This window comes from Chiloscyllium plagiosum, unplaced genomic scaffold (genome assembly GCF_037043375.1).
Source record: "Chiloscyllium plagiosum isolate Xiang-an unplaced genomic scaffold, Cpla_swu_hap1 HiC_scaffold_38, whole genome shotgun sequence".
NCBI lineage: Eukaryota > Metazoa > Chordata > Chondrichthyes > Orectolobiformes > Hemiscylliidae > Chiloscyllium > Chiloscyllium plagiosum.
Genome location: NW_028270176.1, coordinates 24931048 through 24954490, shown reverse-complemented (window position 1 = coordinate 24954490; position 23443 = coordinate 24931048). Strand labels below are relative to the sequence as shown.

The following is a 23443-nucleotide window of genomic DNA, read 5'->3' as shown; positions in this document are numbered from 1 at the left end:
GGAGATAATCACAGACAGGAGATAATCACAGACAGGAGATAATCACAGACAGGAGATAATCACAGACAGGAGATAATCACAGACAGAAGATAATCACGGATGGGAGATAATCATAGACAGGAGACAATCACAGACAGGAGATAATCACAGACAGGAGATAATCACAGACAGAAGATAATCACGGATGGGAGATAATCACAGACAGGAGACAATCACAGACAGGAGATAATCACAGACAGGAGGTAATAACAGACAGGAGGTAATAACAGACAGGAGATAATCACAGACAGGAGATAATCAGAGACAGGAAATAATCAGTGACAGGAGATAATCACAGACCGAAGATAATCAGAGACAGGAGTTAATCCCAGACAGATGATAATCAGAGACAGGAGATAATCAGAGACAGGAGATAATCAGAGACAGGAGATAATCACAGACCGAAGATAATCAGAGACAGGAGTTAATCCCAGACAGATGATAATCAGAGACAAGAGATAATCAGAGACAGGAGATAATCAGAGACAGGAGATAATCACAGACCGAAGATAATCAGAGACAGGAGTTAATCCCAGACAGATGATAATCAGAGACAGGAGATAATCAGAGACAGGAGATAATCAGAGACAGGAGATAATCACAGACGGGAGATAATCACAGACGGGAGATAATCACAGACAGGAGATAATCAGAGACAGAGATAATCACAGATAGGAGATAATCAGAGACAGGAGATAATCACAGACGGGAGATAATCACAGACGGGAGATAATCACAGACAGGAGATAATCAGAGACAGGAGATAATCAGAGACAGGAGATAATCAGAGACAGGAGATAATCACAGACAGGAGATAATCACAGTCAGGAGATAATCACAGACGGGAGATAATCACAGACAGGAGATAATCACAGACGGGAGATAATCACAGACAGGAGGTAATAACAGACGGGAGATAATCACAGACAGGAGATAATCAGAGACAGGAGATAATCAGAGACAGGAGATAATCACAGTCAGGAGATAATCACAGACAGGAGATAATCACAGTCAGGAGATAATCACAGACGGGAGATAATCACAGACAGGAGATAATCACAGACAGGAGATAATCACAGACAGGAGATAATCAGAGACAGAGATAATCACAGATAGGAGATAATCAGAGACAGGTGATAATCACAGACAGGAGATAATCACAGACGGGAGATAATCACAGACAGGAGATAATCAGAGACAGGAAGTAATCACAGACGGGAGAAAATCAGAGACAGGAGATAATCAGAGAAAGGAGTTAATCACAGACAGACGATAATCAGAGTCAGGAGATAATCAGAGACAGGAGACAATCAGAGATAGGAGATAATCACAGACAGGGGATAATCACAGTCAGGAGATAATCAGAGACAGGAGATAATCACAGGCAGAAGATAATCACGGATGGGAGATAATCACAGACAGGAGACAATCACAGACAGGAGATAATCACAGATAGGAGATAATCACAGGCAGGAAATAATCACAGACCAGAGATAATCACAGACAGGAGATAATCACAGACAGGAGATAATCAGAGACAGGAGATAATCACAGACCGAAGATAATCAGAGACAGGAGTTAATCCCAGACAGATGATAATCAGAGACAGGAGATAATCAGAGACAGGAGATAATCAGAGACAGGAGATAATCACAGACGGGAGATAATCACAGACGGGAGATAATCACAGACGGGAGGTAATCACAGACGGGAGATAATCACAGACAGGAGATAATCAGAGAAAGGAGTGAATCACAGACAGACGATAATCAGAGACAGGAGATAATCACAGACAGGAGATAATCACAGACAGGAGATAATCACAGACAGGAGACAATCACAGACAGGGAATAATCACAGATAGGAGATAATCACAGACAGGAAGTAATCACAGACCAGAGATAATCACAGACAGGAGATAATCACAGACAGGAGATAATCAGAGACAGGAGATAATCACAGACTGAAGATAATCAGAGACAGGAGATAATCGCAGACAGGAGATAAGCAGAGCCAGGAGATAATCACAGGCAAGAGATAATCACGGATGGGAGATAATCACAGACAGGAGACAATCACAGACAGGAGGTAATAACAGACAGGAGGTAATAACAGACAGGAGATAATCACAGACAGGAGATAATCCGAGACAGGAAATAATCAGAGTCAGGAGATAATCACAGGCAGGAGATAATCACAGGCAGGAGATAATCACGGACAGGAGATAATCACAGACAGGAGACAATCACAGAAAGGAGATAATCACAGACAGGAGATAATCAGAGACAGGAGATAATCACAGAAAGGAGATAATCACAGACAGGAGATAATCAGAGACAGGAGATAATCACAGACAGGAGACAATCACAGAAAGGAGATAATCACGGACAGGAGATAATCACAGACAGGAGACAATCACAGAAAGGAGATAATCACAGACAGGAGATAATCAGAGACAGGAGACAATCACAGACAGGGAATAATCACAGTCAGGAGATAATCATAGTCAGGAAATAATCAGAGTCAGGAGATAATCACAGGCAGGAGATAATCACAGGCAGGAGATAATCACGGACAGGAGATAATCACAGACAGGAGACAATCACAGAAAGGAGATAATCACAGACAGGAGATAATCAGAGACAGGAGATAATCACAGACAGGGGATAATCACAGACAGGAGATAATCACAGTCAGGAGATAATCACAGGCAGGAGATAATCACGGACAGGAGATAATCGCAGACAGGAGATAAGCAGAGCCAGGAGATAATCACAGGCAAGAGATAATCACGGATGGGAGATAATCACAGACAGGAGACAATCACAGACAGGAGGTAATAACAGACAGGAGGTAATAACAGACAGGAGATAATCACAGACAGGAGATAATCCGAGACAGGAGATAATCCGAGACAGGAGATAATCACAGATAGGAGATAATCACACATAGGGGATAATCACAGACAGGAGATAATCACAGTCAGGAGATAATCAGAGACAGGAGATAATCACAGGCAGGAGATAATCACAGGCAGGAGATAATCACGGACAGGAGATAATCACGGATGGGAGATAATCAGAGACAGGAAATAATCACAGATAGGAGATAATCACAGGCAGGAAGTAATCACAGACAGGAGATAATCACAGACAGGAGATAATCACAGACAGGAGATAATCAGAGACAGGAGATAATCACAGACCAAAGATAATCAGAGACTGGAGTTAATCCCAGACAGATGATAATTAGAGACAGGAGATAATCAGAGACAGGAGATAACCACAGACAGGAGACAATCACAGAAAGGAGATAATCACAGACAGGAGATAATCACGGACAGGAGATAATCACAGGCAGGAGATAATCACCGACAGGAGGTAATAACAGACAGGAGATAATCACAGACAGGAGATAATCACACATAGGGGATAATCACAGACAGGAGATAATCACAGTCAGGAGATAATCAGAGACAGGAGATAATCACAGGCAGGAGATAATCACAGGCAGGAGATAATCACGGACAGGAGATAATCAAGGACGGGAGATAATCACGGACGGGAGATAATCACAGACAGGAGGTAATAACAGACAGGAGGTAATAACAGACAGGACATAATCACAGACAGGAGACAATCACAGAAAGGAGATAATCACAGACAGGAGATAATCACGGACAGGAGATAATCACGGACGGGAGATAATCACAGACAGGAGATAATCACAGACAGGAGATAATCACAGATAGGAGATAATCACACATAGGGGATAATCACAGACAGGAGACAATCACAGAAAGGAGATAATCACAGACAGGAGATAATCACGGACAGGAGATAATCACGGACGGGAGATAATCAGAGACAGGAGATAATCACAGACAGGAGATAATCACAGACAGGAAGTAATCACAGACCAGAGATAATCACAGACAGGAGATAAACACAGACAGGAGATAATCAGAGACGGGAGATAATCAGAGAAAGGAGTTAATCACAGACAGGGGATAATCACAGACAGGAGATAATCAGAGACAGGAGATAATCACAGACAGGAGATAATCACAGACAGGAGATAATCACAGATAGGAGATAATCAGAGACAGGAGATAATCACAGACAGGAGATAATCACAGACAGGAAGTAATCACAGACCAGAGATAATCACAGACAGGAGATAAACACAGACAGGGGATAATCAGAGACGGGAGATAATCAGAGAAAGGAGTTAATCACAGACAGGGGATAATCACAGACGGGAGATAATCAGAGACAGGAGATAATCACAGACAGGAGATAATCACAGACAGGAGATAATCACAGACAGAAGATAATCACGGATGGGAGATAATCACAGACAGGAGACAATCACAGACAGGAGATAATCACAGACAGGAGATAATCACAGACAGAAGATAATCACGGATGGGAGATAATCACAGACAGGAGACAATCACAGACAGGAGATAATCACAGACAGGAGGTAATAACAGACAGGAGGTAATAACAGACAGGAGATAATCACAGACAGGAGATAATCAGAGACAGGAAATAATCAGAGACAGGAGATAATCACAGACCGAAGATAATCAGAGACAGGAGTTAATCCCAGACAGATGATAATCAGAGACAGGAGATAATCAGAGACAGGAGATAATCAGAGACAGGAGATAATCACAGACCGAAGATAATCAGAGACAGGAGTTAATCCCAGACAGATGATAATCAGAGACAGGAGATAATCAGAGACAGGAGATAATCAGAGACAGGAGATAATCACAGACGGGAGATAATCACAGACGGGAGATAATCACAGACAGGAGATAATCAGAGACAGAGATAATCACAGATAGGAGATAATCAGAGACAGGAGATAATCACAGACGGGAGATAATCACAGACGGGAGATAATCACAGACAGGAGATAATCAGAGACAGGAGATAATCAGAGACAGGAGATAATCAGAGACAGGAGATAATCACAGACAGGAGATAATCACAGTCAGGAGATAATCACAGACGGGATATAATCACAGACAGGAGATAATCACAGACGGGAGATAATCACAGACAGGAGGTAATAACAGACGGGAGATAATCACAGACAGGAGATAATCAGAGACAGGAGATAATCAGAGACAGGAGATAAGCACAGGCAGGAGATAATCACAGACAGGAGATAATCACAGTCAGGAGATAATCACAGACGGGAGATAATCACAGACAGGAGATAATCACAGACGGGAGATAATCACAGACAGGAGATAATCAGAGACAGAGATAATCACAGACAGGAGATAATCAGAGACAGGAAGTAATCACAGACGGGAGAAAATCAGAGACAGGAGATAATCAGAGAAAGGAGTTAATCACAGACAGACGATAATCAGAGTCAGGAGATAATCAGAGACAGGAGACAATCAGAGATAGGAGATAATCACAGACAGGGGATAATCACAGTCAGGAGATAATCAGAGACAGGAGATAATCACAGGCAGAAGATAATCACGGATGGGAGATAATCACAGACAGGAGACAATCACAGACAGGAGATAATCACAGATAGGAGATAATCACAGGCAGGAAATAATCACAGACCAGAGATAATCACAGACAGGAGATAATCACAGACAGGGGATAATCAGAGACAGGAGTTAATCCCAGACAGATGATAATCAGAGACAGGAGATAATCAGAGACAGGAGATAATCAGAGACAGGAGATAATCACAGACCGAAGATAATCAGAGACAGGAGTTAATCCCAGACAGATGATAATCAGAGACAGGAGATAATCAGAGACAGGAGATAATCAGAGACAGGAGATAATCACAGACGGGAGATAATCACAGACGGGAGATAATCACAGACGGGAGGTAATCACAGACGGGAGATAATCACAGACAGGAGATAATCACAGACAGGAGATAATCACAGACAGGAGACAATCACAGACAGGGAATAATCACAGATAGGAGATAATCACAGACAGGAAGTAATCACAGACCAGAGATAATCACAGACAGGAGATAATCACAGACAGGAGATAATCAGAGACAGGAGATAATCACAGACTGAAGATAATCAGAGACAGGAGATAATCGCAGACAGGAGATAAGCAGAGCCAGGAGATAATCACAGGCAAGAGATAATCACGGATGGGAGATAATCACAGACAGGAGACAATCACAGACAGGAGGTAATAACAGACAGGAGATAATCACAGACAGGAGATAATCCGAGACAGGAAATAATCAGAGTCAGGAGATAATCACAGGCAGGAGATAATCACAGGCAGGAGATAATCACGGACAGGAGATAATCACAGACAGGAGACAATCACAGAAAGGAGATAATCACAGACAGGAGATAATCAGAGACAGGAGATAATCACAGACAGGAGATAATCACAGACAGGAGATAATCACAGACAGGAGACAATCACAGACAGGGAATAATCACAGTCAGGAGATAATCATAGTCAGGAAATAATCAGAGTCAGGAGATAATCACAGGCAGGAGATAATCACAGGCAGGAGATAATCACGGACAGGAGATAATCACAGACAGGAGACAATCACAGACAGGAGATAATCACAGACAGGAGATAATCACGGACAGGAGATAATCACAGTCAGGAGATAATCACAGGCAGGAGATAATCACGGACAGGAGATAATCGCAGACAGGAGATAATCACAGACAGGGGATAATCACAGACAGGAGATAATCACAGTCAGGAGATAATCACAGGCAGGAGATAATCACGGACAGGAGATAATCGCAGACAGGAGATAAGCAGAGCCAGGAGATAATCACAGGCAAGAGATAATCACGGATGGGAGATAATCACAGACAGGAGACAATCACAGACAGGAGGTAATAACAGACAGGAGGTAATAACAGACAGGAGATAATCACAGACAGGAGATAATCCGAGACAGGAGATAATCCGAGACAGGAGATAATCACAGGCAGGAGATAATCACAGGCAGGAGATAATCACGGACAGGAGATAATCACGGATGGGAGATAATCAGAGACAGGAAATAATCACAGATAGGAGATAATCACAGGCAGGAAGTAATCACAGACCAGAGATAATCACAGACAGGAGATAATCACAGACAGGAGATAATCAGAGACAGGAGATAATCACAGACCAAAGATAATCAGAGACTGGAGTTAATCCCAGACAGATGATAATTAGAGACAGGAGATAATCAGAGACAGGAGATAACCACAGACAGGAGACAATCACAGAAAGGAGATAATCACAGACAGGAGATAATCACGGACAGGAGATAATCACAGGCAGGAGATAATCACCGACAGGAGGTAATAACAGACAGGAGATAATCACAGACAGGAGATAATCACACATAGGGGATAATCACAGACAGGAGATAATCACAGTCAGGAGATAATCAGAGACAGGAGATAATCACAGGCAGGAGATAATCACAGGCAGGAGATAATCACGGACAGGAGATAATCAAGGACGGGAGATAATCACGGACGGGAGATAATCACAGACAGGAGGTAATAACAGACAGGAGGTAATAACAGACAGGACATAATCACAGACAGGAGACAATCACAGAAAGGAGATAATCACAGACAGGAGATAATCACGGACAGGAGATAATCACGGACGGGAGATAATCACAGACAGGAGATAATCACAGACAGGAGATAATCACAGATAGGAGATAATCACACATAGGGGATAATCACAGACAGGAGATAATCACAGTCAGGAGATAATCAGAGACAGGAGATAATCACAGGCAGGAGATAATCACAGGCAGGAGATAATCACAGGCAGGAGATAATCACGGACGGGAGATAATCAGAGACGGGAGATAATCACAGACAGGAGATAATCAGAGACAGGAGATAATCACAGACGGGAGATAATCACAGACGGGAGTTAATCAGAGACAGGAGATAATCAGAGACAGGAGTTAATCCCAGACAGATGATAATCAGAGACAGGACATAATCAGAGACAGGAGATAATCACAGACGGGAGATAATCTCAGATGGGAGATAATCACAGACGGGAGATAATCACAGACGGGAGATAATCACAGACAGGAGATAATCAGAGAAAGGAGTGAATCACAGACAGACGATAATCAGAGACAGGAGATAATCACAGACAGGAGATAATCACAGACAGGAGATAATCACAGACAGGAGATAATGACAGACAGGAGACAATCACAGACAGGGAATAATCACAGTCAGGAGATAATCATAGTCAGGAAATAATCAGAGTCAGGAGATAATCACAGGCAGGAGATAATCACGGAGGGGAGATAATCACAGACAGGAGACAATCAGAGACAGGAGATAATCACAGGCAGGAGATAATCACAGGCAGGAGATAATCACAGACAGGAGATAATCACAGACAGGAGGTAATAACAGACAGGAGATAATCCGAGACAGGAGGTAATCCGAGACAGGAGATAATCAGAGACAGGAGATAATCACGGATGGGAGATAAACATGGACAGGAGATAATCACGGACGGGAGATAATCACAGACAGGAGGTAATAACAGACAGGTGGTAATAACAGACAGGAGATAATCACAGACAGGAGATAATCAGAGACAGGAGATAATCACAGGAAGGAGATAATCATGGATGGGAGATAATCACAGACAGGAGATAATCACAGACAGGAGATAATCACGGACGGGAGATAATCACAGACGGGAGATAATCACAGACAGGAGATAATCACAGATGGGAGATAATCAGAGACAGGAGATAATCAGAGACAGGAGATAATCAGAGACAGGAAGTAATCACAGACAGGAGATAATCACGGACGGGAGATAATCACAGACAGGAGATAATCATGGACAGGAGATAATCAGAGACAGGAGATAATCATAGACAGGAGATAATCACGGACAGGAGATAATCACAGACAGGAGATAATCACAGACAGGAGATAATCACAGACAGGAGATAATCAGATACAGGAGATAATCACAGACAGGAGATAATCACGGACAGGAGATAATCAGATACAGGAGATAATCACAGACAGGAGATAATCACAGACAGGAGATAATCAGGTACAGGAGATAATCATAGACAGGAGATAATCACGGACAGGAGATAATCAGATACAGGAGATAATCACAGACAAGAGATAATCAGAGACAGGAAGTAATCACAGACAGGAGATAATCACGGACGGGAGATAATCACAGGCAGGAGATGATCAGAGACAGGAGATAATCACAGACAGGAAATAATCATAGACAGGAGATAATCACAGATAGGAGATAATCACAGGCAGGAGACAATCACAGAAAGGAGATAATCAGAGACAGGAGATAATCAGAGACAGGAGATAATCACAAACAGGAGATAATCACAGACAGGAGATAATCAGATACAGGAGATAATCACAGACAGGAGATAATCACAGGCGGGTGATAATCACAGACAGGAGATAATCACAGACAGGAGATACTCACAGACGGGGAGATAATCACAGACAGGAGATAATCACAGACAGGAGATAATCACAGACAGGAGATAATCACAGACAGGAGATAATCAGAGACAGGAGATAATCAGAGACAGGAGATAATCACAGACAGGAGATAATCACGGACAGGAGATAATCACGGATGGGAGATAATCACGGATGGGAGATAATCAGAGACAGGAGATAATCACAGACAGGAGATAATCAGAGATAGGAGATAATCACAGACGGGAGATAATCACAGACAGGAGATAATCAGAGATAGGAGATAATCACAGACGGGAGATAATCAGATACAGGAGATAATCACAGACAGGAGATAATCACAGACAGGAGATAATCAGATACAGGAGATAATCACAGACAGGAGATAATCACGGACAGGAGATAATCAGATACAGGAGATAATCAGAGACGGTAGATAATCAGAGACAGACGATAAGCACAGACAGGAGATAATCACAGACAGGAGATACTCACAGACGGGGAGATAATCACAGACAGGAGATAATCACAGGCAGAAGATAATCACAGACGGGAGATAATCACAGACGGGAGATAATCAGAGACAGGAGATAATCACAGACGGGAGATAATCACAGACAGGAGATAATCACGGACAGGAGATAATCACAGACAGGAGATAATCACAGACAGAAGATAATCAGAGACAGGAGATAATCACGGACAGGAGATAATCACAGACAGGAGATAATCAGAGACAGGAGATAATCACAGACGGGAGATAATCACAGACGGGAGATAATCACAGACGGGAGATAATCAGAGACAGGAGATAATCACAGACAGAAGATAATCACAGACAGGAGATAATCACGGACAGGAGATAATCACAGACAGGAGATAATCACAGACAGGAGATAATCAGAGACAGGAGATAATCACAGACGGGAGATAATCACAGACGGGAGATAATCACAGACGGGAGATAATCACAGACAGGAGATAATCACAGACAGGAGATAATCACAGACGGGAGATAATCACAGACGGGAGATAATCACAGACAGGAGATAATCACAGACAGGAGATAATCAGAGACAGGAGATAATCAGAGACAGGAGATAATCAGAGATAGGAGATAATCACAGACGGGAGATAATCACAGACAGGAGATAATCAGAGACAGGAGATAATCACAGACAGGAGATAATGTAAGGCTGTTGATAATCAGAGAGAGTAGGCAATCAAAGAGAGGGGTCAATAGAGAGTATCCTTACCAACCGAGAATTCCTTGCCATATTTGAATTTGTTCTTCATTGCTGCATCACTGAGGGTCTGGACTGAGTCTTGTGGAAGTTCTCTTTCTAGCACGCAGAGTGTCAGCACATCCAGACTGACTTGGTAATAGTTAGTCAGAGGGAATGAGGTGTTCACTAAGCAAGACAACATCAACAATGGTTACGGATGCCGGCAGTGTGAGAACGACAGACAGAGGGACAGAAAGGCAGAGAGAGTGCGCGACGAAGAAGTGAGTAAAATAGCCTTTATAGTCATGTGCATTCGAGTGAATGCAGTGAAAAGTTGTAATGTCTCTGCTTTGGCACCATCTTAGGTACAGGGTACCTAGGTACAGAATACTTAAGTATCCTCCACCATCCACAATCTCATCACCTCTGGGGATCTCCCACCCATAGCCTCCAATCTCATTGTCCGTGAACCTCGTACCACCTGATTCTACTGCCTACAAACCTGACTGCCCCGGTCAACCCATTGTCCCAACCTGCGCCTGTCCCACCAAACTCATCTCTGCCGACCGTGACACCATCCTGTCCCCCTTAGTCCAGGTACACACCCCCCCCCCCCCCCCCCCATGTTCGTGATTCCACCCACACCCTCCACCTCCTCCAAGATTTTCGTTTCCCCAACGCCTCATCTTCACCATGGACATCCAGTCCCTCTACACATCGGTCTGCCACAACAAAGGCCTCCAACCCCTCCGTTTCTTCCTCTCACGCCGTCCCAACCAGTACCCCTCCACCAACACCCTCATCCGCCTGGCTGGACTGGTCCTCACCCTCAACAACTTCTCTTCCAATCCTCTCACTTCCTCCAAACCAAAGGAGTAGCCATGGGCACCTGTATGGGCCCCAGCTTTGCCTGCCTCTTTGTCGGGTATTTGGAACAGTCCATCTTCCGCAGTTACACCAGCACCACCCCCCACCTGTTCCTCTGCTATATCGATGACTGTATCAGCACCACCTCATACTCCCACGAGGTGGTTGAACAGTTCATCAACTTTACCAGCATCTTCCACCCCAACCTCAAATTCACCTGGACCATCTTAGACACTTCCCTCCGCCTTCTGGATCTCTCCATCACCATCTCAGCAACCAACTAACTACGGACATCTTCTACTAACCCATCGACTCCCACAGCTACCTAGACTACACCCCCTCCCATGCTATCTTCTGTAAAAATGCCATCCCTTATTCCCAATTCCTCTGCCTCTGCCGCATCTGTTCCCAGGATGACCAATTCCCCCTCAGAAAGTCCCAGATGGCCTCATTCTTTAAAGATCACAACTTCCCTTCCCACGTGGTTGATGATGCCCTCCAACGCATCTCCTCCACTTCATGCTCCACTGCCCTTGAACCCACTCCTCCCAACACAACAAGGACAGAGCCCCCCAGTCCTCACCTTCCACCCCACCAATCTCTGTATATATTGCATCATCCTCCGCCACTTCCGCCCCCTATAAACGGATCCCACCACTAGGGATACATTTCCATCCTCACCTCTATCAGCGTTTCGCAGAGACCATTCCCTCGTCAGATCCCCACTCCTGGCACCTTTCCCTGCCACCACAGGAAGTGCAAAACCTGTGCCCACATCACTCCCCTCATCTCCATCCACGGCCCAAAAAGATCCTCCCACATCCAACATACATTTACCTGCACTTCCACTACGTCATCTACTGTACCTGTTGCACACAGTGTGGTGTCCTCTACATCAGGGAGACAGGACACCAACTTGCGGATTGTTTCAGAGAGCATCTCTGGGACACCCGCACCAACCAACCCCACCGCCCCGTGGCTGAACACTTCAACTCCCCCTCTCACTCCACCAAGGGCATGCAGATCCTGGGCCTCCCCCACCTTAACCACCCGATACCTGGAGGAAGAATGCCTCATATTCCGCCTTGGGACCCTGCAAGCACACAGGATTAATGTGGAATCAACCAGTTTCCTCATTTCCCCTCCCCACACCTTATCCCAGTCCCAAGCCTCCAACTTGGCACCGCCCTCTTGACCTGTCCGTCTTTCCCATCTATCCGCTCCACCCTCCTCTCCGACTTGCCACCTTCTCCCACACCTTCATCGATCTATCACATTCCCAGCTACCAACCTCCCAACCCCATTCCCCCTCCCATTTATCTCTCAGCCCCCACAGCCCACAAGCCTCATTCCTGATGAAGGGCTCTGGCCTGAAATGTTGATTCTCCTGCTCCTCGGATGCTATCTGACCTGCTGTGCTTCTCCAGCACCACACTCTCGACACAGAATACTTAAGTGCTTGTTACAGACTTGGATGGAGAATCATAAATAAAGTTCAGGATTATAACAGAGAATACAGAAATTTTTAAAATGTCCTTGATTTAAGAGCTGGAGTCAGAAAGAGCTAGAGACAGACAGAGAGCATAAATGAATGAGACAGAGATGGCTTGCATGACTCCATCTATCTCTGAAAGTGCTTATGGGAATGATTCAGGAACTCTAGATATTTGGGGCAGCACGGTGGCTCAGTGGTTAGCATTGCTGCCTCACAGCGCCAGGGACCAAGGTTCAATCCCACCCTCGGGCGACTGTCTGTGTGAAGTTTGCATGGTCTCCCTGTGTCTGCGTGGGTTTCCCCTCACAGTCCAAAGATGTGTAGGTTAGGGTGGATCGACCATGCTAAATTGTCCCATAGTGCCCAGCGATGTGTAGGTTAGGGTGGGATTGGCCATATTAAACTGTCCCATAGTGCCCAGGGATGTGCTGACTAAATGGGTTAGGTGAAGTACTGGGTCTGGGATGCTCTTCAGAGGGTGGGTAGAGACTCAATGTCCTCTTGCTGCACTCTAGAGATTCTGCCATGTAGAGGGAGCTCAGGATAGTTTTCAGCTTTGTAGCAGAAATCCCCATAGGATCTAGGCCTGTTCTGGGAGTGGGTGATGGGGAGAGTGTGGAGAGAGCATTCAATGGAAATTGAGGGGTGTGCAGGCTCCCAGCATGTTAATATTTGGTGATATTTACCAATGTGTTTGATTTCCTCAGTTAATTTCTCCTGCAGTATCTCGATAAGGTCAATCCTGTCCTCTTTGTAGGAGACGTTGGCGGGATTGTTGCACGACGCAGCGATGGCCAGGGAGTACAGAGCGACCAAACCTGAGGAGAAGTTGTCACCTGATTGGTGAAGAAGAGTAAACATACTGAGAAATCATCGCAACAGGCCGTTTGGCCCATCATGAGGATGGGAACCTCTTACCCATGCTCTTCATCACACTGGTCACTAGGATCCTTTTGCTCCTGACGTCCTTCATGTGCTCAGCCAACGTCCCCCTCCCCTTTCAAATGAATCAAGATTATTAACCTGGAGCATTCCCTGTGGGAGGCAGATCCACATTCCCCTCCCCGTCCCCCCTCCTCATCCAGGGGGAAGTCTTCTCCCCGGGCTCCCCAGTTGGATTTCTTCCTGCTTGTCATCCCAATAGTTCAGGGCTGTGGGCTCAGCCATGTAACCATGGGGACTCAGTGATTAGCGCTTCTACCTCAGCACCAGGGACACAAGTTCGATTCCAGCCTCGAGTGACTGTCCGTGTGGAGTTTGCATGTTCATCCAGGGACTGCGTAGGTTCCCTCCTCCAGCCCAGGGATATGCAGGCTGGGTGGATTAGCCATGGGGAATGTAGGGTTCCAGGGATACGGTCTGGGTGGGATGGCCTTCAGTGCAGACCTGATGGCCCTAGTGGCCTCTTCCAGGACTGTAGGGATTCTCTGGTCTTCTCAAGGCCTGCCCGACAGGATCCTTGTGAGGTGACGGCTCAGTGGCATTATCATTTAATCGAGGCAATGTTCTGAGGGCCGGGGATTCAAATCCCCCCACAGTATATTTAATTTCAGTTTCAAAAAAGACCCTGCATTTAATGGCGGGCATTTAATGAAATCATCGTCAATCATTGGGAAAAAGCCACCAGGTTCAGTTAGGGAAGGAAACCGCCACGCTTTCCAATGTCCAGCCTACATGTTGTCCGGGAGTGGGGCAGTGGGATTGGTTTGGGATTGCTACAGGGCTGTGGGGAGGGAGTGGGGCAGTGGGATTGGTTTGGGATTGCTACAGGGCTGTGGGGAGGGAGTGGGGCAGTGGGATTGGTTTGGGATTGCTACAGGGCTGTGGGGAGGGAGTGGGGCAGTGGGATTGGTTTGGGATTGCTACAGGGCTGTGGGGAGGGAGTGGGGCAGTGGGATTGGTTTGAGATGGACACATGGCTGTGGGGAGGGAGTGGGGCAGTGGGATTGGTTAGAGATTGATACAGGGCTGTGGGGAGGGAGTGGGGCAGTGGGATTGGTTTGGGATTGATACAGGGCTGTGGGGAGGGAGTGGGGCAGTGGGATTGGTTTGAGATGGACACATGGCTGTGGGGAGGGAGTGGGGCAGTGGGATTGGTTTGAGATGGACACATGGCTGTGGGGAGGGAGTGGGGCAGTGGGATTGGTTTGGGATTGCTACAGGGCTGTGGGGAGGGAGTGGGGCAGTGGGATTGGTTTGAGATGGACACATGGCTGAGGGGAGGGAGTGGGGCAGTGGGATTGGTGTGAGATTGATACCGGGCTGTGGGGAGGGAGTGGGGCAGTGGGATTAGTTTGGGATTGATACCGGGCTGTGGGGAGGGAGTGGGGCAGTGGGATTGGTTTGAGATGGACACATGGCTGTGGGGAGGGAGTGGGGCAGTGGGATTGGTTTGGGATTGATACAGGGCTGTGGGGAGGGAGTGGGGCAGTGGGATTGGTTTGGGATTGATACTGGGCTGTGGGGAGGGAGTGGGGCAGTGGGATTGGTTTGAGATGGACACATGGCTGTGGGGAGGGAGTGGGGCAGTGGGATTGGTTAGAGATTGATACCGGGCTGTGGGGAGGGAGTGGGGCAGTGGGATTGGTTTGGGATTGATACCGGGCTGTGGGGAGGGAGTGGGGCAGTGGGATTGGTTTGAGATTGATACAGGGGCATGGAATAAGCATAAAGGCGGGGGGAATAGCTCTTAATCTTTTAAAGATTGGAGCATCTGTTGATGTCCTGTATTCCAGGTGGATACAGATTCCCAGCCTATTATATCATTCCTGACGGATTTTCACCTTGATATAGCGAAGGGGAGGATTTGATGGTGGGATTGGATAAGAGGTGGTTTAGTGTGAATGACAAATCCCAGCACGGAGCAGATGGGCCCAATGGACTGAACCCGTGTTCAGTCAAGCTGCCTTCCCCCCGGATTCCCAGGACGTACCGAGCTTCACTTTCTGGACAGCAGACATCTTCAGCTGTTGGAGGAGCACTTCCTCTGTGGGCAAGTGGTGGTCCCGGGCCAGGCGTAAGGCAATGTGGACGCTGGGGTTCGGGGCTCCCTCACTGGAGTTCACTGACTGAAGCATGACCCTCAGCACGGACTCGAGAGTTCCCCTCTCTGACTCGGGCAGGCCTGAACAAGGAGAGCGAGAGAGAGAAAAGGGGGAATCAGTCCTCAACGGTCACGATGTGGAGTGCAGGTGGGCAAAAGAGAGGGGTCACCTGACCAACTGGAACTGTGCCACTCACCTTACAGAGTCATTCCATCTCCCCAAGGCCTGGAAATAATCCCAACCTAATCCCACTGTCCCACTCCCTCCCCAATTCCCGGTATCAATCCCAAACCAATCCCACTGTCCCACTCCCTCCCCACAGCCCTGTATCAATCCCAAACCAATCCCACTGCCCCACTCCCTCCCCACAGCCCTGTATCAATCCCAAACCAATCCCACTGCCCCACTCCCTCCCCACAGCCCGGTATCAATCCCAAACCAATCCCACTGCCCCACTGCCTCCCCACAGCCCTGTATCAATCTCAAACCAATCCCACTGCCCCACTGCCCACAGCCCTGTATCAATCCCAAACCAATCCCACTGCCCCACTGCCCACAGCCCTGTATCAATCCCAAACCAATCCCACTGCCCCACTGCCCACAGCCCTGTATCAATCCCAAACCAATCCCACTGCCCCACTCCCTCCCCACAGCCCTGTATCAATCTCAAACCAATCCCACTGCCCCACTCCCTCCCCACAGCCCTGTATCAATCTCAAACCAATCCCACTGTCCCACTCACCACAGCCCTGTATCAATCTCAAACCAATCCCACTGCCCCACTCCCTCCCCACAGCCCTGTATCAATCTCAAATCAATCCCACTGCCCCACTGCCCCACCACAGCCCTGTATCAATCCCAAACCAATCCTACTGCCCCACTCCCTCCCCACAGCCCTGTCTCAATCCCAAACTAATCCCAGTGTCCTGCTTTATCCCTATAGCCCTGTATCTATCCCCAAACTCATCCTACCATTCAGCTCTTTCCCCGTAGCCCTGTATCAATCCCAAATTAATCCCACTGCTCCGCACTCTCTCATAGCCCTGTCTCAATCTCAAACTAATCCCACTGCTCCGCATTCTCCCCCTGGCCCTTTATCAATCCCAAACTAATCCCACTGTCCTGCTCTTTCCCCACAGCCCTGCAAAATTTCCCAATAGAATCTGACTCCCTCCCTCCCCGTAGCCTAGATAATAGTGAAGCCAATCTCTAATGAACGTGGGGCTGGAATGGGAGGCAGACACACATACACTGACCAGATGCCAACTATTCCTGTTTGAGTTCATAAATGCAGGATTGCCTTAGGAAACAGGAATATTCGATTCACAATCTTCTACAGCTGCTTCATCACTGGCTGTCACTCCCTCAGGATTTCATGTGAAGTAATGACTCTGACCAGTGAGAGAAGAATCTCGCCAGATCCCGAAGAGTCACACCCGAAACGTTCACTTCTCCACCTCCTGATGCTGCCTGCCTTGCTGTGTCCCCTCAGCCTCCTGCCTGTCCCTCCTGATGCTGCCTGCCTTCCTGTGTTCCCCCAGCCTCCTGCCTGTCCCTCCTGGTGCTGCCTGCCTTGCTGTGTCCTCCCAGCCTCCTGCCTGTCCCTCCTGATGCTGCCTGCCTTGCTGTGTCCTCCCAGCCTCCTGCCTGTCCCTCCTGGTGCTGCCTGCCTTGCTGTGTTCTCCCAGCCTCCTGCCTGTCCCTCCTGATGCTGCCTGCCTTGCTGTGTTCCTCCCAGCCTCCTGCCTGTCCCTCCTGATGCTGCCTGGCTTGCTGTGTTCCTCCCAGCCTCCTGCCTGTCCCTCCTGATGCTGCCTGCCTTGCTGTGTCCTCCCAGCCTCCTGCCTGTCCCTCCTGATGCTGCCTGGCTTGCTGTGTCCTCCCAGCCTCCTACCTGTCCCTCCTGATGATGCCTGCCTTGCTGTGTTCCCCCAGCCTCCTGCCTGTTCCACCTGATGATGCCTGCCTTGCTGTGTTCCCCCAGCCTCCTGCCTGTTCCTCCTGATGCTGCCTGGCTTGCTGTGTTCCCCCAGCCTCCTGCCTGTCCCTCTTGATGCTGCCTGGCTTGCTGTGTTCTCTCAGCCTTCTGCCTGTTTACTGTCGCTTCCAGAATCTATGTTTTTTTTGTCTCTATTTAAACACAGAAGCGACAAAAACAGGTCAGATGCAGAAAGTAACTCCTCTCCTGACTCCCCAAAGCCTGTCCCACCATCTACAAGGTACACGCCAGCAGTGTGAGGGAAAACCCCCAACTTGCCCTCAGCTGGGCAGCTCCAACATCACTCAAGAAGCTCAACACCATCCAGGGACAGAACAGTCACTTGACTGGCCCCACACCCACAAACATTCCCTCCCCCACCCCCCCACCGACGCTCAGTAACAGCAGTGTGTACCATCCCCTCCCTCCCCCCACCGACGCTCAGTAACAGTAGTGTGTACCATCCCCTCCCTCCCCCCACCGACGCTCAGTAACAGCAGTGTGTACCATCCCCTCCCACCCCCCACCGACACTCAGTAACAGCAGTGTGTACCATCCCCTCCCTGCCCCCACCGACGCTCAGTAACAGCAGTGTGTACCATCCCCTCCCTCCCCCCACCGACGCTCAGTAACAGCAGTGTGTACCATCCCCTCCCTCCCACCCACCGACGCTCAGTAACAGCAGTGTGTACCATCCCCTCCCTCCCCCCACCGACGCTCAGTAACAGTAGTGTGTACCATCCCCTCCCTCCCCCCACCGACGCTCAGTAACAGCAGTGTGTACCATCCCCTCCCACCCCCCACCGACACTCAGTAACAGCAGTGTGTACCATCCCCTCCCTGCCCCCACCGACGCTCAGTAACAGCAGTGTGTACCATCCCCTCCCTCCCCCCACCGACGCTCAGTAACAGCAGTGTGTACCATCCCCTCCCTCCCACCCACCGACGCTCAGTAACAGCAGTGTGTACCATCCCCTCCCTCCCACCCACCGACGATCAGTAACAGCAGTGTGTACCATCCCCACTCTCCCCCCACCGACGCTCAGTAACAGCAGTGTGTACCATCCCCTCCCTCTCCCCCACCGACGCTCAGTAACAGCAGTGTGTACCATCCCCTCCCTCCCCCCCACCGACGCTCAGTAACAGCAGTGTGTACCATCCCCTCCCTCCCCCCACCGACGCTCAGTAACAGCAGTGTGTACCATCCCCTCCCTCCCCCCCACCGACGCTCAGTAACAGCAGTGTGTACCATCCCCTCCCTCCCCCCACCGACGCTCAGTAACAGCAGTGTGTACCATCCCCTCCCTCCCCCCCCACCGACGCTCAGTAACAGCAGTGTGTACCATCCCCTCCCTCCCCCCACCGACGCTCAGTAACAGCAGTGTGTACCATCCCCTCCTTCCCCCCACCGACGCTCAGTAACAGCAGTGTGTACCATCCCCTCCCTCCCCCCACCGACGCTCAGTAACAGCAGTGTGTACCATCCCCTCCCTCCCCCCACCGACGCTCAGTAACAGCAGTGTGTACCATCCCCTCCCTCCCCCCACTGACACTCAGTAACAGCAGTGTGTACCATCCCCTCCCTCCCCCCCACCGACGCTCAGTAACAGCAGTGTGTACCATCCCCACTCTCCCCCCACCGACGCTCAGTAACAGCAGTGTGTACCATCCCCTCCCTCCCCCCCCACCGACGCTCAGTAACAGCAGTGTGTACCATCCCCTCCCTCCCCCCACCGACGCTCAGTAACAGCAGTGTGTACCATCCCCTCCCTCCCCCTACCGACGCTCAGTAACAGCAGTGTGTACCATCCCCTCCCTCCCCCCACCGACGCTCAGTAACAGCAGTGTGTACCATCCCCTCCCTCCCCCCACCGACGCTCAGTAACAGCAGTGTGTACCATCCCCACTCTCCCCCACCGACGCTCAGTAACAGCAGTGTGTACCATCCCCTCCCTCCCCCCACCGACGCTCAGTAACAGCAGTGTGTACCATCCCCTCCCTCCCCCGACACTCAGTAACAGCAGTGTGTACCATCCCCTCCCTCCCCCCACCGATGCTCAGTAACAGCAGTGTGTACCATCCCCTCCCTCCCCCCACCGACGCTCAGTAACAGCAGTGTGTACCATCCCCTCCCTCCCCCCACCGACGCTCAGTAACAGCAGTGTGTACCATCCCCTCCCTCCCCCCACCGACACTCAGTAACAGCAGTGTGTACCATCCCCTCCCTCCCCCCACCGACGCTCAGTAACAGCAGTGTGTACCATCCCCTCCCTCCCCCGACACTCAGTAACAGCAGTGTGTACCATCCCCTCCCTCCCCCCACCGATGCTCAGTAACAGCAGTGTGTACCATCCCCTCCCTCCCCCCACCGACGCTCAGTAACAGCAGTGTGTACCATCCCCTCCCCCCCCCCACCGACGCTCAGTAACAGCAGTGTGTACCATCCCCTCCCTCCCCCCACCGACCCTCAGTAACAGCAGTGTGTACCATCCCCTCCCTCCCCCCACCGACCCTCAGTAACAGCAGTGTGTACCATCCCCTCCCTCCCCCCACTGACGCTCAGTAACAGCAGTGTGTACCATCCCCTCCCTCCCCCCACCGACGCTCAGTAACAGCAGTGTGTACCATCCCCTCCCTACCCCCACCGACGCTCAGTAACAGCAGTGTGTACCATCCCCTCCCTCCCCCCACCGACCCTCAGTAACAGCAGTGTGTACCATCCCCTCCCTCCCCCCACCGACGCTCAGTAACAGCAGTGTGTACCATCCCCTCCCTCCCCCCACCGACGCTCAGTAACAGCAGTGTGTACCATCCCCTCCCACCCACCGACGCTCAGTAACAGCAGTGTGTACCATCCCCTCCCTCCCCCCACCGACGCTCAGTAACAGCAGTGTGTACCATCCCCTCCCTCCCCCCACCGACGCTCAGTAACAGCAGTGTGTACCATCCCCTCCCACCCACCGACGCTCAGTAACAGCAGTGTGTACCATCCCCTCCCTCCCCCCACCGACGCTCAGTAACAGCAGTGTGTACCATCTACAAGACACTCTGCAGACACTCCCCAAGGCTTCTTCGACAGCACCTTCCACACCCACGGCCACTTCCATGTAGGAAGACAAGAGTTGCAATACATGGGAACACCACTCCCTGCAGATTCCCCTCCGATCCCCTCACCATCCCAACTTGGAAACATATCGCTGTTCCTTCAGTATAGCTGGGTCAGTATCCTGGAATTCCCTCTCTCAGGGCACTGAGGGTCTATCCACATGGACGGTAGCAATATAGGAATGTGATCCTGTCATCGGGAATTAGTGATTGGCAATAAAAACTAGCCAATGTTGGTAATACCACATCCGAAACCACCCAGTCTCAGTATTGAGTCGGTGGATGAGGTACATTATCGTTAAGAATGACTTGTATGTTTGCACATCACCTGTATATCCACGTACACTCATTCACACACATATTCCATCCTTGTTTCCAGAGACTGAGAGCTGCACAGAGAGAGAGAGAGAGAGAGAGAGAAAGAGAGAGATGGATGGTTGAGTGGTAGCTACAGAGAAACTGATAGAGGGAAGATAGAGAGAGAGAGAGAGATGCAGCTACAGAGAAACTGATAGAGGGAAGAGAGAGTGACAGAGAGAGAGAGAGAGAGGCAGCTACAGAGAAACTGATAGAGGAAGAGAGAGTGACAGAGAGAGAGAGAGAGGCAGCTACAGAGAAACTGATAGAGGGAAGAGAGAGTGACAGAGAGAGAGAGAGGCAGCGACAGAGAAACTGATAGAGGAAGAGAGAGTGACAGAGAGAGAGAGAGGCAGCGACAGAGAAACTGATAGAGGGAAGAGAGAGTGACAGAGAGAGAGAGAGAGGCAGCGACAGAGAAACTGATAGAGGAAGAGAGAGTGACAGAGAGAGAGAGAGAGGCAGCTACAGAGAAACTGATAGAGGGAAGAGAGAGTGACAGAGAGAGAGAGGCAGCGACAGAGAAACGGATAGAGGGAAGAGAGAGTGACACAGAGAGAGAGAGAGAGAGGCAGCTACAGAGAAACTGATAGAGGAAGAGAGAGTGACAGAGAGAGAGAGAGAGAGGCAGCTACAGAGAAACTGATAGAGGGAAGAGAGAGTGACAGAGAGAGAGAGAGAGGCAGCGACAGAGAAACTGATAGAGGGAAGAGAGAGTGACACAGAGAGAGACAGAGAGAGTCAGCTACAGAGAAACTGATAGAGGAAGAGAGAGTGACAGAGAGAGAGAGAGAAAAGATGGTAGGACATAGAGCAAGTCAGACAGAGTGAGAGAAAGAGGTTTGAGAGGACAGCAGAGAAAGGCAGTGGATGGAAACGCAGACAGATCTCGTGACACTGCAGGAGGAACAACAAAGGGTGAAGGAACAATTCACAGAGTCAGGACAGAGGCAAGGAGGGAGAGAGAGAGTGTGACAAAGTGGGGAGAGAGAGCACAGAAGGGTGGAACTCAGAGAGGAAGCAATTGGTTGAGAAAGGGCAAGAGTTGAGAGAGGCAGCAGCTCTCAGATACAGCGCAGGAGAGGAAACAGAGGGGGTGAAGGATGGTGATAGAGAGAGAGAGAGACACAGTCAAAGGGCAGTTCACTTACAGGCACCAACCAGAGAGGGCAGGAACAACAGCGGCAGCAGTGTGCAGGGGGTCAGCTTGACCATTGTGGAGGAAGACAGGACCGGCCGCAAACAAGGCACAGGGATTCCTGCTGAGTGTTTTCCTTCAGCCAGCGTACGAGACAGTGTGTGCTTTTGAAATATTTCAGCCAGAAGTAGCCCAAAGTGACTCAATGCCCTGTTATTGAGACGATGAGCAACACACCACAAGGAAGAGCTGAAATCTCACTGAAACTAGATCCTAAGGATTGCCCAATGTATTTACTGAAAGGCAGAAGGAGCATTCAAAGAAATTAGCATCTTGCCCAGATGTTGGGCAATATTTAATCGATCCACCCAGAACCAGACCGGCAACTGGGAGGGGCCACTTCAGGCTATAATTAACAGCCATTTCTATTGGTGGACAGCAATGGAACCAGGGAGGGAGAGGAGAGAGGGAGAGAGAGAGAGAGAGAGAGAGAGGGAGGGGGGGAGCTTCAGCGATGGTCTCATACACATTTCCAAACAAAGGGATTGCTTTACTGGCATCAACTGTTGTATTCCAGGAAAAGCAGCAACCCATTTCTGCACAGCATGATCCCACAAACACCAATCTGATATCGATCAGATGCCGGCTTCACGAACAACATTTACTTTGGTCATTTAGGTGGGGCGCAG

The 23443-nt window shown here is 49.1% G+C and overlaps 1 protein-coding gene across 2 annotated transcripts in view; it reads right to left on the bottom strand.

Moving 5' to 3' along the window:
- LOC122546290 (transcobalamin-1) overlaps nucleotides 1-23052 on the bottom strand; it is a 118868-nt gene extending 95816 nt beyond the window's left edge. The window contains exons 1-4 of one of the 2 annotated variants that reach the window (XM_087981052.1): nucleotides 22768-23052; nucleotides 16065-16256; nucleotides 13819-13968; nucleotides 10801-10956 (exon numbers count right to left, since the gene is read on the bottom strand). In XM_087981052.1, coding sequence (XP_087837178.1) covers nucleotides 10801-10956; nucleotides 13819-13968; nucleotides 16065-16256; nucleotides 22768-22831 — 562 coding nt within the window. In that variant the 5' untranslated portion in view covers nucleotides 22832-23052. Of the gene's footprint in view, nucleotides 1-10800; nucleotides 10957-13818; nucleotides 13969-16064; nucleotides 16257-21587; nucleotides 21821-22767 lie in introns of those variants that run through there. The other variant, XM_087981053.1, reaches the window with a different exon arrangement.
- Nucleotides 23053-23443: the final 391 nt, after the last annotated feature.